This window comes from Phaenicophaeus curvirostris, chromosome 6, assembly GCF_032191515.1.
Source record: "Phaenicophaeus curvirostris isolate KB17595 chromosome 6, BPBGC_Pcur_1.0, whole genome shotgun sequence".
Classification (NCBI taxonomy): Eukaryota; Metazoa; Chordata; class Aves; order Cuculiformes; family Cuculidae; genus Phaenicophaeus; species Phaenicophaeus curvirostris.
Genome location: NC_091397.1, coordinates 23,097,774 through 23,115,441, shown reverse-complemented (window position 1 = coordinate 23,115,441; position 17,668 = coordinate 23,097,774). Strand labels below are relative to the sequence as shown.

Sequence of the window (17,668 nt, the reverse complement as noted above, 5' to 3'; positions counted from 1 at the left end):
TGCATCTTGAAACTGTGGCTCAGATTGATTTGCTCATCTATAGTTGGGGGATGAGGACAAAAGACAGCTTGTACGTGGGGTTCCCGCACGCAGAATGGAAATTATATAAAGAGGTGATTAGCTTTGTCACTTTCTATAGTGTAACTATATTACATCTGGGAATTTAAAAATAAGTAAGTAAACAAAAATTAATCTCCAGTTTAGTCCAAGCTAATATAGAAAGGCCTTATCTTGGAACCACATAAAATTTGTGGTCTCATTCCAGCTAGACTGGATTTCCAAATTCTCCTGGATCAAATCCAGATTCACATAATTAGAACCCTATTCTGAAAGACCCATTTACACAGGTTTTTTGTTTAATAAACGAAAAGTTAGTTCTCTTTCCAATTATGCCTTTGAAAAAATAATAATTTCTTACCTGCAACTTTAATTTCTCCAAATCCAGAAAATGCCAGTCCAGTTGGCAAATTGCCTTCCTACCAGCAGATGAAGACAGGAAATAAACCAAACAGACTAATTCCCTAAGAAAGGGAATTATATCAGATGAGTGTTCCAGTTCAAGAACTACCTGATAGTGAAAAGTAAAAGTGAAAATAAAAGCTTAAAAAAAAATAAAAACATTAGAATAAGAAAGAACAAGCTTTAAAAACCTTTATTTAGGGCAGGAAACATGGAATGCAAACTCAAGTTGATAGCATACATGAGTATAACTGAAATCTGTAAGAGCAACTCTAAACCAAAAGGAACTCTCAAGCTGTCAGCACAGCGAGCTGCCTGGACTGGTATGTCATTGGACTTTGAGAAATTAGATCAGCAGGTATGAAAATGAGATACTTACCAGTAGATTTTGATGCTGCAATATATCCCCTCTCTCTGTGCCCTGTGCACAGGCATAGTATTCCCCAAATTAGATGCCAAAGTAAAGTAGTTAGTTCCCAGCAGACTTTCTAATGGCAACCGCTGCAGTGAAAGAAAAGCAGGCATGTCCTACCACACCACATCTTCTTGCTCTTCCTGACTGGCCAACAGATCTTCATGAGTAACAGCAACAGTACTAGTTGTCCCACAAAACAGATCCCCTTGAAGCTTCTTCAGCAATGTTTTTAGTCCTCCTTTACGATCTCACACAGATCTTGAAATATATCCTCTAGTAATAAAATTACTGTCATCAATTTTATACAACCTTTGATATCCTTGACCTTTGGAGTAACTTAAGCTAATATTGGCAGAAATATCAGCAGCTTGACCCTTCAGTTCTAGTCCAGTTAAGGTGGAGATTTTATTTCAGGATACAGACATCCAGAGTGGATCAAAACACACTACAGCATGTTAACCTTGTGTGTGCTCATTAAAATACTACCGCAGCATGTGACTGACACTCTTCGTGTCCTTGGAAGAATACCCAGGCCAGATTCCCCTGGAGGAGGATAACAGGCACAACACAGTTTCCTCAGATCCCACATTTACACTGAAAAATACTGAACTTGACTAGCAAACAAACTATTAAAAAATTAATGAGCAGCTTTTAATTCTGTTCTTCAACTATCAGATCCTTTCTGCTGAAAAATGGAGGACCCAGGGCAGACAGCTTTTTTTTGATAGATTATGATGCTTGCCTTTAATAAACATCCTCTCAAACAGAGCTTGTCATTCAAGGATTTTTTTTTTCCTTATCAGTCAGATAACTACGAGTTATCTGCCAATAGTTGAACCAATTAAAAAAAAACCAAACCACAAAACAAACGTTTCCATAGGGGCAGGTGAAGAAAATCAAGATCTTCCTTCAGAACAGATCAGGAAAACTTCACCAAAACCAGGGGTCTTCTCAATATTTTTATGACATTTTAACATGCTGCCCTTGGATTCAGTAAAAACAGCAGTATCAACCCCCAAATGGTCAGATAAACACTGGATTGACAAAATCACCACTTTTTTTCTAACTTCTATTCATCTATTAAGCCAGCAAGAGCTGCAGCAGAGATACCCAGCAGAGATGTTATAACTGTAAGATGGATATTCTATATAGACAAATATTTGCCATAGCTAGCATATAAGGTCCTTCGGTATGTTGTGTTTCTAATTACAAAAAAGTGAATACAGGAATGTTGACTTACCATGACTACTGTTAAGTTCTTCCCTGAACAGGAATTATTATAACTCTCAAACTATGCAAACAATAAGTCAGAGCTTCAAAATCAAAGGCAACTGCAGAATGAATAAAAATGCAGGACAAAAAATACGATCCAAGAGGAAAGGGGGGGAAAAAAAACCCAAACAAAAAAACACATGCAGAGAAAAGAACAGTAGAAATGGAGAAATGGAAAGAGAAAATAGGCAGCAAATAGAAATCTTTGCCAAGTGTAATTTGAGTTATAATTTGGATAATAAAATACTGAAAATTTTGTTTTGTTAAGTGGCTGCATAATAACATTTCAATGACAAACATAAAAACCATCAATCTAAATCTCAGCCACTTGCTATGCAAATAGAAAGGCAGCTAATAAAAAATTCTCGCTTAAGAAATCAGGTAACACATTACCCTGTATTTCCTTGGTTATAACTTCAAATATTCAAATTTTCTATTTTAAGCCTTTTCAGATAAATTATGGTTTTAATTTTTTTTAAGCTTTTTAAAATTATGTTTTAGTTTAACAAAACATTGAGAAAATCCAAGACACAAAAACTGGATTTCAAAGAAAGAAAACCAAGTTATAACCTAAGTTTACAAATATAATTCATAACTTTGAAAAAACCAACTACCAAACTTTTCTGTGACTGCCTCTGTACAGACACTGACCCTAACTCATCTTTCTTTTGGTCCAACTATTACTTTGGAGAAGCTTACATTTTATTTTGAAAGAATAAAATTACTTTTTCTATTCCTTTTTACTGAATGATGCTTAATTCTCTATCTGATTTATTTAAACCAATAAATATAGCCAAATAAAAAAAAGTTTTAGAATAATTTCAGTAAAAATTTCTTTTATCTAAAGAAACTTAGAGAGGCTGATGCAGTGTATCAATGATAAACTAATGTCTCTGCAAATATAAAACCAGCTTCTCCTCACCATTTTATCCTGAGGCTATTCTTCCACAGTCACAAAAAAAATCAAAATATTTTTACTGTTTTAAAGTCCACTTAGTTTGGCATTGAGCTTCATGTAACTTGCATTAAATATATTAGAAGAATGTAAAAATAATTTTTGTTGAACTCTTCTCACTTATGTATAAGGACTTTCAAACACTAGCTTTTCCCATCAGTATCTTCCAGAATACAGTAGAAAATCTGCAGTAAACATATGCAAGGGTTAAGAAATGAAGCAAGAAAAATAGGGACACTCTGAAGCAAATGGTAATGCAAGTTGATTTACCTAAATGGGTAAAGCACAAAGAAATCAAATTCAGTCTCTATTGTTGGACTCCGGGAGTTAATGATTATACATCATGATTGTCTTACCCCATTTTTTTTTTAGCTTATGTTCTCTATCCCCTCCATTTGCAGCGAATATCAAGTTATTCAAACCCTTTTATGAAACCAAAGCCTGAGGTTCATACATTCCAGACATGAGACAATTAACTTTGTGGAATTAAAACAGGAAAATATTGATATTTGTCATATAGGCCCTTAAGCACTACTATGCCTAAAAGCATGTGTTCTCTTTCTGCCACAGATCGGGTAAGTTCAGGTAATATTAACAGAAGATGAAACTCCACAATCCACACAATATGCTTTCCTACTGGGGATGCACATCGTTTGCAACTGCAATGCGCTAAGGCCCTCGAAGGTTCAGTTCTTGTCATTATTATTTTGAAAAGCCTTCCTGCTGTTCCTGATCTTAGAATTCTACATTGGATAAAAATTCTGGAATTTGGAATGCACAAAGCACTAATGTCGAAGTAATTTAAAGCCCTCTTGCTTGCTACTTTTATGCAATGTCTTTTTCCATAGAAGTGTAGCTATGGAAGGAAAGAGAAAGGATGCCAGCATAGAAATAGATTTTAGTATTACACATTAGAGACTCAGAGAAAGGGACAGATTGCCATACTAATCTCATTACATATATGAAATAGTCAAAGGAAAGGCACTATGGTTCTCTAATCCAGTAAGGAAAAAACCCTGCCTCCTTACAAAAATGAGCATTTTTCTCTTTGGTGTCAGACAGCATTTGCTGTAAATATACCAACACATCTTGTCCTTGAAAACACCAAATAACTTCAAAAGCTTTTAGCTTGTTTAAAATTAAAGGTTTATTTTAATATAAAACTTTAAAATCCTCTTTTAAAAAGTTCAGAATGAGAAATTAAAATAAGATGGTTTAAAATAAATACTTCCCCATGCACTGCATCTTGCAGAGTAAGTTCTTTTCTTTGGGCTGCTGTGTATCCAGAAACTTCCGGCTTTTGTTATGAAATAAACCCATACAATCCTTCCAAATTCCAAAAATAGCACGGCCTCCGTTATGTCAGAGGTTTGGCTACAATGTTGTTTAATTCTGCATATCTCTCCGCTGTGCCTCACTCTATACGCTCCAGTCTGAATGGCAGGAATCTGTCTATCCAGGTACCATGCCCAGCTGAACTTTTCCTAGTTATACTCTTAAGAACAAAGGAAACTCCCATGTCTTCACAGGTTTCCACCTCACTGAAAACAGAACATTCCTTCTTGCTGTCTATCCACACCCTCATGAAACAGAACAGGCACACAATACTGCAGGAATCTCTAAAAAAAGAATTCCACAAAAATAAAATCCAAAACACTGCTTAAAAAAACAGCTTTAATGTCTGTCAAAATAAGTATTTTTTCCAATGTTGTTTAATTAAAAAAAATAACAGACAAGCTGAGAAAAGGAGGCACTGAAAACAAAAAATGCTGTGATGCTAAGGCTTTAAAACTGCTCCTGCAAACTTGAGAGAGTCAGAGGACACGGAGGAAGCATTACAAATAAAAGCGTGGCTAATGTGAATTATGGTTTGATAGGAAGGATCTATGAAAGCTTTAAAAGGAAAGAAGGATTAGGATTCTCAGTTTTGACATTCTAAGGAAGGAAAATTGCTAAGAAGATCAAACATTAAATCTCCCAGTTCCTTTCAGTAAGAAAATAAAGTAGCTATAACAAATCGGATTTACTGTACTTATGCAGCTGAGGAATTCGGTTTCTTAAAAAAAAAAAAAATCTTACAAAAGGACTATTTGAAAATGAAGGTAAGAATGCTAAAAAGTGATCCAGCTTTCCTATTTCTCCAGATATTTTAGTGAGTATTACAAAGCCAGACAACCCACATTTAAAGTTTTACTTGCCAGGAGATACAAAACACAGGCTAACTTTCAAAGCCTTTGCTTAGACCTGTCTGCTTCCATTTCCTTGGCCAAGCTTTTCTCTGCTTTTCCCTGGCAGCACAGGTATAGCCTACATCCTCTAAACCTTTGTGCCTTCATCTGTGACTTTCCCCTGTCTGCTCTCAGGCAGAATATTTGTGGCAGCACTCTGAAGGCTCAAGAGCATTTATAAACAGAACTTTGACAAAACGAGAGGAAGCACAGATACTATTTTCATAAGCATGTTTTTAACCAAATGGGGCGTGATCGGTCTTTGGAAAGGAATCATCTTTACTACAAAGAATATAGCAAATCTTCCTTTAAGAACTCCATAACATATCTGATAGGGTGTGGTGTACTTGAAACAGAGAAGCTCATTTTCCTGGACTTAAAACATGTATGAACTTACTCCGGCATGCTGCTCTCACAGAACTATTGTGGCTATGTTCAGATGCTGCTGAGAATGAGCTGATGGACTTCTCTGAAAGGCAGGAGGCATTAGCCTGAGCTCAGTGCAGTGCTAACACAGGGAAAAATACGTGTGTGGACAGAGTACTCCAACAGTCAATGCCTGGAAAAGAGTGAAGTGTAAGTGACAGGCTGTGTATAGCTCAGGAGTGGAAACATACACAGAATATTTACTGTAATTAAAAGCGTGTCACTGTAACAAATGTTCTCTCAGGATTGCAACTAAACTGCCATTTCCTCTCTTCACAAAGACATTTGTATTATCTAGATAGGAACTTCAGTACTACTGGATCTACCAGACAGCTATGTTAAAATATTAGGAATGGAGTATAAGCACTGTTGGGACCTTGAAAAGCCTGATCAGTTCCGAAATAACAGCCAATTTAAATAAAACAACATTTAGAATTTGCTGAAACATACAAAACATTCTTAATTCTACAGACAAACTTAACAGTGTAAGACATGAGTGTCCCTCCAATTTATTTTGAGTCTCATTTGAGCCACAGGATTCCAAACACGGAAGAGTTTTCTTGACTTTCCTTCCTTCCACAAAACAGCAGAACAAGACAGGGATATAGGAATATATATTTCATCTTTATCTCATCCTTTTTAATTTCTATTTTTGTATGTTTTATAATCTACATCAGTACATGTATATAATTTATAAATACATAAATAAATATACGTACATTAGGGGGGTTGCTCAGATTTTTTTTACTAATAGAGTGCACAATTAAATGCCTCTGCTCCAAGAGACATTCAAAACTTTTTTGCAAGAGCTTAGAGGATGAAGAAATGCCTGCCTCTGACTTTTGAATACTTCAGGATACAAGTTCCTTGATGAACTGGGATACCTCTTCCATCCATCACATTTTGAATGTTATGGAATTTAAACAGTTTTCTTCTGTTAGACATGCCATGGACCACAGGCTTCTCTTGGCAGTTCTCCTGTGAGCTTTTATTTTTAAGCATTTAAGAGTTATTAATTTTAAGTGCTTCAAGGCCTTAAGAACTGCCCCATATTCACTGTAAAAATACATTATTTCCACAGAAGAGTGGAGCCAAAAGCACTGTTTTCTTGTGTTCGACTACAAATCTCAGGCAAACACATGTGCCAGTGACAGCAAACACCTCTGAAGAAAGCAAATGAAAGCCAGAATATGTCTGATCATTATTATAATAGACACACATCACAAGGCAATCACTTCATCTGGAGATGCTGAAAACATAGTAAAAGAGCAGGGTGTTTGTAGAATAGAACAAAATAGTTCCAGTCGGAAGAGACTTAAAATAAGGACCCTAATCCAACTGCCTGATCATTTCAGGGCTGACCAAAAGTTAAAGCATGTTGTTAAGGGCATTGTCCTCTTAAACACTGTCAGGCTTGAGGCATCGATGACCTCTCTAGGAAGCCTCTGCAAGGTATTCGACCACTCTCTTCCTAATGTCGAGTCTAGACCTTCTTCTTGATCAGTTGTGCTTTAGTTTAAATGTGTCCAACTGATGAACAGGTAATCTACTGCAGTTTCATTTTTCTAACCTGGCTGGCCATCAGCCTCCTGCTAGCAAAGTGAGATGTCCAATCCCCAGATGGGTGGGCATATTACAAAGAAATCCAATTAAGTTGAAAGAGAAAAAAATGTTACCCTCTTCTGAAGAACTAATTTGAAAAAAAATTCAGCATCACTGTTTTCCAGATATTTTTGTTTATGAGATCTATGAAATGGCTTTTATCTAAATTGAAAACTATGTTGTTCATTGTAGTTCGGATACTCAAATGTGTGAGATAGTTTAGAATACTGAAATTAGTAGAACATCGAGTTTTGCATAGCAGCTGTTTGCAAATTTCTCCAATCTCCTTATTTATTTCATACTTTACAGCAAACTGCCTTATTAGAAGTGAATATGGAAAAGTTTCTTTGTCAGTAATCTAATTCATAACCAAAAGTCCTTGTTGATCACTAGTGTTACCCTGGGGACAGGAGGCAGATGAGGCAGACAGATTCAGATTCTCCAAAAACCCGCGGAGAATATACCTAAATCTTTTTTACCTGCATTCCTGTGAAATACCATTTTTTGAAATATCAACAAATACTAACTCAAGAGAAGACTGAAGCAGTAGAATTGCTACCTTAACAACAGCCACCAGTGGACTAGAAAAGCATCATTAGAAGGAAAATATAGAATGTTTATTTATAGTAGTTTCCATTACACAGCAAATGATCCTAAATTAGATCTCAAAATGTTTTACAAACAGTAATGTAGAATGCCTCAAGCAGAATTACAATCCCAAACTTGCTCTTACCTGCTGATTAAGAATTCAAAAAGATTACAGCATACATTCACTGCTTCAAAATGCTGCTAATGGTAGGGGAGCAAAACACCAAGACTTGGGATCACATGAACACCATTCTAAAATGATTTTATCAGAAAAAGCAATTGGTCAAAACTCATGCCTCTTTACAGAAACATTAGAGATGCAACTGATACTCCACTGCCAGGCCACCCTTAGTCAGAATGAAAAAAAACAAAAAGGAAAGGGGAAAAAAAAAAAGGAAAAAAGGTACAGAAGAATGATTAAAAGATATTAATTATGACTGATATTGACCATCAGAAACCTGCTAGGAATATTTCTTCCCTTTGCTCTCCCCAATTAGGAGCCATGAGTTCCTGGCACACTTTAAGAAGAGTTTATCTGACAGGCACACTACTCTTGAAGTAATAACATTATAAAATTACACTTGTCTTTCCAAATACCTCGTGTACTCCAGGCTTCTGACTGCGGTCTCTCATAAACACCTACACAAGAACACGCTGTCAAGGTACAACAGAAACTCCTCCACAATTTGAACCTTTGTGTAAGAGTGTCAGCAAATAAAATCAAGTCCCAAAGACTGTTATGTTTACAACAGTTTGATTGCGTATAGCTCAGCTAAAAAATTAACAACAGGTCTGCACATTCAAAATTTCCAGAGTGAGTTTAACTCCCACAATAATCAGGGAGGTGAAAGAAATATAACGTGAATCATTAGCTATCTCAGTAAGTTTGGAATAGATCTCAAGAACAGGTATCTCTCAAAACCGTAATCAGAAAAAATCAGGTAATCAGAAAAAAAGAGGGGGGAAAAAAAGAGGGGGGAAAAAAAGGACTCAAACCCCCATCTTTTTTCTTCCTCAGCTCTGAAACTGGCATAAATAAAATGCAAATGCTGTATTCTTGAGGATTTTCATAAAATCCATTTCAAGCATTGGCAATCAAACTATCTACCAATCTACTATCTACCACAAGACAGAGAGCAGAAGGAAAAAAAAAAGCTAGAAGTATTTTAACTGCATTGAAAAGGTCCTTCTGGGTGGTGTCTCTGAAAAGTTAGGCAAAGGGAACTAAAGTACCCCAAAGCCATCTTTATATTCTCTTCATCTTGGTTTCTTTCAAAGGCCACAGATGATTTCCATTTCACTTAAGGGCTCAGACACATGTAAATTACTCCAGATATAAGGTAAAATATTTATCTTGTGTTTGTTATGAACAGAATGGAACAGATAATTACTGCAGATGCTCACTATAGCAGTCTTGTGGCAATTCACCACCCCACAATTCTTTATCTGTCTGGGTCTTAAACATCACCAGGGAGTGTCTCTGCGAAAGGACAACAACTTTCTACCCAACAGACAGGGCTGGGAGGATAAACTGTGTAAGGATCTCATGATACTCGAATATTTACCATGTTAGGAGTTACATAGGCTATTAAAAATTAAACCTCTTGTTGTTTAAGGATTTTTCTTTTCATTGAAGAAAGAGTGAGTAGCAAACTGTTTCATCAGTTGGAATATTTTTAGGCCTACCAGATGAACTACTACTGTGTCTGAGCTACCTGCAAATAAAATAGAATCTATACAAAGAAAATAAATATTTATTTATCCTTTCCTGCCCAGTGTTTTAAAAATAGTGTTGCAAAGGAAGCTGTTCCCAATATGTTTTAAAGGGTAGCCTTAAAGCTGGAAGCAATAAAATACAAAGAACATTTCATTAAAAAAAGGTTAAAATTTAAGCAAGTTTACTGTAAGCTATTTCAGACCTAGACAAGAAATAATTTCAGAATTATTCTGTTTTACACTACTGCAGTTTTCAGGAGAGACATTTCTGAATATAAAACATGTCAGGGGAATAAAAGAGAAAAGCTAAAATGAATGCATTTCCTTGAAAAGCCTGACTTGTTTTCATAAGAACATAAGTTTTTAATATATTACAGTTAAATAAGTTAAATAATTTAAGTAATACTGCACTAACAATGTTTCCCTATTATACTGACTTACAACTGGTCTTGCAGTTCCACAATGATATATTCCAGCTGTTCTTTCTCCATTTTATGGGCTAGATCCATATCTTCAATTCTTTGTAACAGTAGTTTATTCTGTGAGACAGATTCAGATAGCTGGTTTTCTCTGAGTCGTACCAATTCTTCAAGGTAACCCTGGAAATATAAGTGTTAGAAAGCTTTAAAGAACACACTGTCAAAAATTCTTTTCATAATGCATGTTCACATTTTTCTGGTTTAAGATGTATACAGTTCTACTTTGGTTTTGTTGTAGGCTTTTTTATTCTTTTTTTTTAAGACTAGTAAATTGACCTAAGGTTAACATGATGTTTCCTAACAGGTAGCAAAAAAATTATGTACTTATGTGTATTGGTGCAGAGGAGTAAAATAATGGATGAAACAATGAGACAGGAATGCCACCAGCATGAAAATGACACAGAACAGTCACTAGCAGAAGAAAAAGATCAGAACCCTGCAACTTAACAGATGCAGGATGTTAGATTTGCGTAAGAGGACAAGAGTATAATGGATCTATATGGATCTGTATGGTTACTGAAACGGATCCAGATGTATTATAGAAAATATCTCACATTATTTTAAAGTTTATTTGAAAACTGCAATACCACATCACACACTAAAAGGACAAAGAAAAAGTTACTGAAATAAATATTAATCTACAGTAAAGCACAAGGTAGGGCAACTGGTGAAGGGCACTTCTTTCAGTAACACTGGACAAGAACAGCTGGAATCTGCATGTGCATTTATGTAATCATTTTTCCAGCTGATACTATAAAATATATGCAGCAGTCCTAATCAGACTTCAACTACTTAGTCGTTTACAAAAATTCACAATGTGAGTATTTAACAGCAGCTGTGATGGCAGGCCGGTCACAGAGTCTGTGCATAAATTACGCACCTAGTCACAATACTATGCAGCTATTTCTTTTTCTTCTCAGGCAGAGTCCCAGCAAGTCAGATACCAGTAACTTCTTATCAATTCTTATTTAAAACTGGATTTAATAAGTTTAGTGCTGCCCAGATGAATGTGGCTGTTATCTTGACTGCTGAGGTACTCCTTGGAGCTCTAAGCAGTGTTTTCAAAGTACTAAATAATGCATTAGGAAATATATAAATTTCCTGCCTCCCAGAAACATCAAACAAACATTTCACAAAAAGGTTTTGGGTATGAAGCATCAGTATCAGAAACAGAATATTATGAATAGTATATACCTGCATCTATAACAATGTGGAGATGCATAATCCTTCTAACGAAAGCACATAAAACTCCGGTATAAACAGTACACAAAGAATTTAGCAGTTTACTATACAAAAGTGAACAGTTTACACCATTCAAAAACTTCTACATTAGTAACAAATGTGTAACTATGACTCATTAATCTGGACAGAACACAACTTGGAAAAGGCAAACTCATCCTATTTCCAGAATGGCCTGGAGAGGACAGGAAGGAAGTGACTGTTCATAATTTTTCAAAATACAAGAGCTAGGCACCATGAAATCAAGCTTGTAGGAGCCAGATTCAAAAGACAGAAAAGGAGGTGGTGTTCCACACAACAGATGGTACATATGCAGAATGCTTTGCTAAAAAATGGTTTGGATGCCTAAAATTTACATGAGGTCACGGGGATATTTGACAGATATTGGGAAGAGAGATCCATCACAGGTCACTGAACAGACAAACCTTATCAGCTTCAGGAAGTCCTTCAGCTGATATGCACTGGCCAAGAAAGTATTAGAGGAAAAACAGTGCATATACATTGGCTTTGTTTTTATTCTTCCCTCCACATCTGCTTTGGGCAAGTATCCAAGATAGGATAGCAAGATAATTGAAGACTCTTGGCCTAAACCAGCATATCACTGTTGATCCAATAAACAATGCTGGGATCTACCTTGCTAAAATAATACCTGACCCTATTCTACTATTCAAACAACTCAGAAGATACAGATACCTTTATCCTAGCTTCAATGCAATTACTTGTCATGTTGTGACCATAGCAAACATTATTTACCTATGCTATTAACTGCAGTACACATCCTTGCTTAGGAAGCACAAAAAGAATTTATCATTGTTTCTGCAACAGAGCAAAAGAAGGATCTATCAGACCCACTATATCAGTTACTAAAAATACATTATTTTCAACTTGGTCTTCCTGTCACAAACATCCGGTTTTCCAACACGCAAAATGTCAGGAAGACCCTTTGAAAGGAAACACTCTGTGTCTGATTAACTGGAGTCTACTGCACTGTGTGTAACTTGATTGTTATTGCAACTTATTGCCATGAAAAAGGTACCAAAAAGGGAAGGAGAGAAACATTCAGGAAAGAAGCTCTATTAAATAGTCCATCTAACCTGTTAATGGTCATTTGTTCAAGTTATAACAGAACAGATGTAGTCTGTTGAAGCAAATAATGTAAAAATTCAGCAGGCGCACCCCAACTGAAAATCAGACAATGAAAAGTTTTCTGTCTCTGGGAATAAAATGTTATTTTGCCACTGCAGTTGTCAAGTAGGTATTCTAAATGTAGAAAATTATGAAAGAGTCAATGGCTGTCAGAGTACCTATCATTTTGAAAACTGTATTATGTGCACCGCAGTTTTCAAAGAATTAACATAATTACATAATTACGTAACTATGTAAGTAGGCAGTTCATTAAGAGAACACAACAAGGAATAATGTGATTCACTGAAACTGTAATGCTCAAAAATTTTAAATACTAATTATCACAACAGTGGATGCCTTCTCATGGAATAGGATGTTTCCAGATCTTAGACTTATGAATAAACCAAACCTTCCATTTGCTGCTACAGCCACTGAAGATCTTTGTGCTTTTGCAGCCATAAAGCTTCCCAGTGACTCTGGCAAGAAGATCTGGACATCATGTTTCAATACAGTTTCTATAGATGTCTGTCACAACTTTGATGGCGTATCCTTCATGGGATGTCCTCGAATATAAACCACCTGGATGTGCCAAGAAAAATAAACATCCACCTATTTTGTTCTTTTCAATGCTTCTTCACAGCTGATGACACTTTCCTCATTAAACCCCAGAATATTTTTACAATCTTAAGGGCCGAGTGTGGAAGAGCAGAGTTCAAACCGTTACTATGCTTTTGTCTAGATATGAGGATGAAATGCTGTCTTGAATACACTCCTGTGCTTCAAGGACTGCTGGAGTGAGGAGGGAAAGGTTTTCATTTTGTTTATCTATTTGAAAAGATTACTTTTGAATGGCACATTTTGTTTACAAAAGCAGGGAATATATCCTCTGTACTAGAGAGAGGCCCAGGGAACACAAGTTCTTTCCATGTGGAAGGCAGTATCACACTGGCTTAGAAGATCATACCAGTAACCTGGATGCCAACATTTAAGGTCATATTTCAAAAACAAGAAGTCTAAGGGACTCAAAATAGAAAATAAATGTGTACATATTTTTAAACCATACATTTCCTATCTATCATCCCACAGCATGTCTGACTTTTTCACTGTTACTTAGAAAAAAATTAAACCAGGTTTAAAAGTAAACCATCTTTGATTCCACCCATTTCATATTAAGACTGATGTTTATCAATCCATACCTACATTTACCCTAATGAACTGAGCATTGCCAGGACTCCTTCTCAGGTATATTCTCTCAGTCTTCCTATATCTATACTAAAACTCAACTTCCAAAGGACCATATGTGCAGTCATACTAGTTATTTGAAATGGTCACTGACAAACACTAATTCACAGAGTGTGACCTGAAATAGTTGGGGACAGTGCTAGTTATCCCAGGCCAAACCCATGCCAACAACCATTCTTAGAATTTAAATATGTATGTGACTGAGTTGGCACCAGGACCTGGGTCACAGTGAATGTACTGAGCCTCAACTGGCAGAATATCTGTTCTAGATCCCATCTGCACCTCTCTTTTTTTCTTTTTAAAAAATATGTATTTTTTTTCTCCTTACCACAGTGAAAACTAGAAAGGCAGAGAGATAATCTAGGGACTCTAATGCCCTAAACTAGGGGAAATAATTGCACCTCCAAGCACCCTTACGTAGTCCCAGCCTTTCAATATGGTTTACTGTGTTCAGAGTTTCATCAAATCACATTCTGACACTAGGAAAAAAGAATACTAAAAATACTAATAAAGCTCTTTGAAAACATTAACCATTTCTCTTCTTTCATCTGTCTTCCATTTCATTTTTCCTGTGCACTATTTCTTCCGTGTTTATGAACAGTCTTCCCCTTTTTTCTGCCCCTCAGACACTATGTGGTGCTGTCTCTGTAGTTGTAACATGCTGTTACGAAAAACCAACAAGCACTTTGGTTTTAAAAATACTAAAAGGTTGGATGTATATATCACTTCACTTTTAACTAACAGTATTTTGGGTGGTAAAGGACCTGCCTTTGGTTTTTATAATGTTCAGTATGCCACCTAAATTACTAAAATCAAATGCAAACACCCTCTTTCTTTTTTCCTTTCTCATTCTAGCAGGTCTGAAAACTATATATTTTATAAAAATCCATACATTTTTTATAAAAATCCAACTATCAGAGGAGGTAGTTTTGCTTTTCATTCCTAGATCATTTTTGTTTACTGTAAGAATAAATGTTAAAATTTAACATCACTATCATTTCAAAAAGCCTTCAACTATGAGTCTACCTACATCAATAAAATTCTAGGGCTTCTACAGCAGTTTTCACTTCAAACTCGCAGCCTAGCAGCTTCAGAGACAGACTGCCTGTAACTCTGAGATTGGAAAAAGGAGCCAAAGCTTCCTCATTAGATTATGAAATCTGACCTCTGAATTCTTATTATTATTCTCTTTCCTTCCTCTCCAAACCTCTTTTCCCTCAAATCAATTACCAAAGATACTTAGATACTTAATCAAAAATTTTAAGACCACTTACATGAAGATAAATAATATTTAATATATTTTTCTGACTTTACTTAAATGCATATGTCACCAGTTGGCTGGTGATGAGCTTTGGCTTCATCAGCGACCCTCCCCCCAAACTAATATTTCACCTTCTGTTCCAATGCCAGACGGTACTTCTGTTCTACCCTTTTGCATTTGTTGTACCAACTGTTTTCATCCGTGATGATAGGAGGACCAATGTTCTCTGGAGTACTGCCTTCACTGCCACTACTGCCCAGTGTTCTTAGTTCTTCTTCATCACTGCTGATGCTGTCAGAACTGAAAGATCATTTTTATTAGCCAAGTGAAAAACTGTGTTTATTAAAATGCAAATACCCCTTGAAATTAAAGCACCACAGTTCATATAGACATCTAAAGCTCTGTAAACAAAAAGAATAGAAATGATAGACCAAACACAACTTAATTTTCAAGCTTTTATTTGTAGAATCACCTAAAGAATGGGCGAAAATTTGATTATTATCTAGGCAAGTTGTCTTAGGAAAGTCAGACTACTGCACGTGGGATACTGTCCTAAAACACAAAGGCCCAATGTATTACAACATACTATCTAAGGAAATGTGACTTAATCTATCCTTCAGAAATTCAAAGTAAAAGTAGTAGCTGGAAATAGATTTTATTTATTTCTTAAAAAAAACCCAGAAAAATAAAAAAAAGTAATAAAGTGATAGTTGTTACATTAAATCATAATAAATTTAAGTGGGAATATTATGGTTATAGTTACTTCACAGAACATGAGTATCTCCCCATACAGCATGCATATTCGTTGTTAAAATATCTCCATATCATGCAGAATCAATGTACGCCAGAGAATTCAGACATCTGTCTCAAAACCAAGAATTTGAATTTATCCCAATTCCCATTCGAAATCTTCCCTTGCAGCTATGCTCTCCACTACATTAACAGCATTTACTAGTTTTTTTAAGTAGTGATTCTTGCAATTCCATGATCCTGCCTTAACTGAACTATGCAATTTGTCATTAATATGCAACCTAATAAGGACTTCAAAAGAGTAGCTAGGATGCTTCACATTCAACTGTACATCTCCAAGACTACTCCTAACTCCCAACTGCTTCCTTCATTTTGGCAAACCTAACAATAGAACACATCCCATTAATTTCCATGCTTTTTGGAGATGCCAGATTGCTATCTGATCTGTTCAATAGTGATCATTCTTTTTATCATTAATCATATGGTTACCAAAGGAGCAAAATGTAGCCGGTAGGTCACGGTTTTCTATTACATGCTAACTGCTCACATTGCATACTGCTTTTATCTGTCTTACCTTACCATTTACCAGGGCATATATAACTTTTATTTACAAAATAACTACTTTAAAGTTTATAGCCACACAAAAAAGGCCCAAGGTCAACTTGGTCTGGAGATCTTCAGAAGAAATAAAAAATTTGTTTCCCGATGAACTGTGATTCTAATCCACGTAAACAAAGTTAGCATGACTCACTCTGATGAGTCATGTAATAATTTCACCATTCTGAAAGAGCAAGTAGTTGAGTGCGCAGTTTTGTATTTAGATATGGATTTTATTTTGAATGTGAAATGAAAAGTATGAGGCCCAGTATGAAGTAAAATTTCACCAATGAGATAAAAAAATCAGTGTAAAGATAAAAAGTACCTTTGCGTGAACTTCAAGTATGGTGTATAATCTATGACAGCTGGAAAACTGCCATCCAATCCCTCACCCTTCAGACAAAAACTGACAAAATAGAGAAACAATGATGAAGTTGTAACAAGAAAATTAAATGACAATTACAGTTGAATCTTAATGTTAAATTTGATTTTTCTAGTAATGAAAAAGGCCTAGATTGTTTACTATTAAATAAGAGTCAGTGAACATTTCATAGGATAATGAAAACTCCAACAAACAAATTCCACATAATCAGGAAATAGATCAGGGCAAGTGGTATCAACTCTTATTTTTAAACATTCCCTTCTCTGAAAATAGAGACGGGTTGCAAGTGAATAACAGTAAAAGGAAAGTTAGCTGAAGCAAGAAAAACAGAAAGGCTATCAATGAGCTTGGAATCTTCAGTATTTAAGCTCATTTAAAATGTTTGTAGAGTTCATATGTAGCCATTCTACTAACTTGAAGTGAAAAATCAGTTCTCAAAAATATTCAAGAGTCTTTCTCCTTTCAGATAATTTCTGGTATTGGGCTGCAGTTCTTAAATGGCTGTAGCTTTATAAACCTCTCATCTACACTGTACTCATTTTGCACTGGACATAAAAGATTGTATTTGAATCATGTTTAGCCATCACAGAAGTGGCAAAATTAATTATGCTTCCACAAGACTCATACTCCTCACTCCTATATCTGTCTTCAAAAACCAGATTCTAAAAAGACACAGCGTTTGCTAACTCAAATGCAAAGTGCCATTTTTGACAATGCAGTCACTTAAGTGGTATTTGGGAAGCACATCTGAAAGGGCTTTTTTTTTTCCCTAAGAAAAGAAGAGCAAAGACAACAACAAAAAATACCACTGCAGCAAACCCACAATTATTTTAAGTAGGTGCATAATTCCACATAGCTGTGAAGGGGGAAAAAGGTATTTAGATTCTGTTCTCACCTGGGTTCCCCCATCTCCACCCCAAAGTCTTATCTAC

At 35.7% G+C, this 17,668-nt stretch overlaps 1 protein-coding gene across 2 annotated transcripts in view; it reads right to left on the bottom strand.

Annotated features, from left to right (window-relative positions):
• Positions 1-17,668, bottom strand: part of RUNDC3B (RUN domain containing 3B) — a 56,097-nt gene that overhangs the window by 10,956 nt on the left and 27,473 nt on the right. For both annotated transcript variants that reach the window (XM_069859595.1, XM_069859596.1), the window contains 3 exons: positions 16,680-16,760; positions 15,139-15,307; positions 10,103-10,260 (listed from right to left, as the gene is read on the bottom strand). In XM_069859595.1, coding sequence (XP_069715696.1) covers positions 10,103-10,260; positions 15,139-15,307; positions 16,680-16,760 — 408 coding nt within the window. The remainder of the gene's footprint in view (positions 1-10,102; positions 10,261-15,138; positions 15,308-16,679; positions 16,761-17,668) is intronic.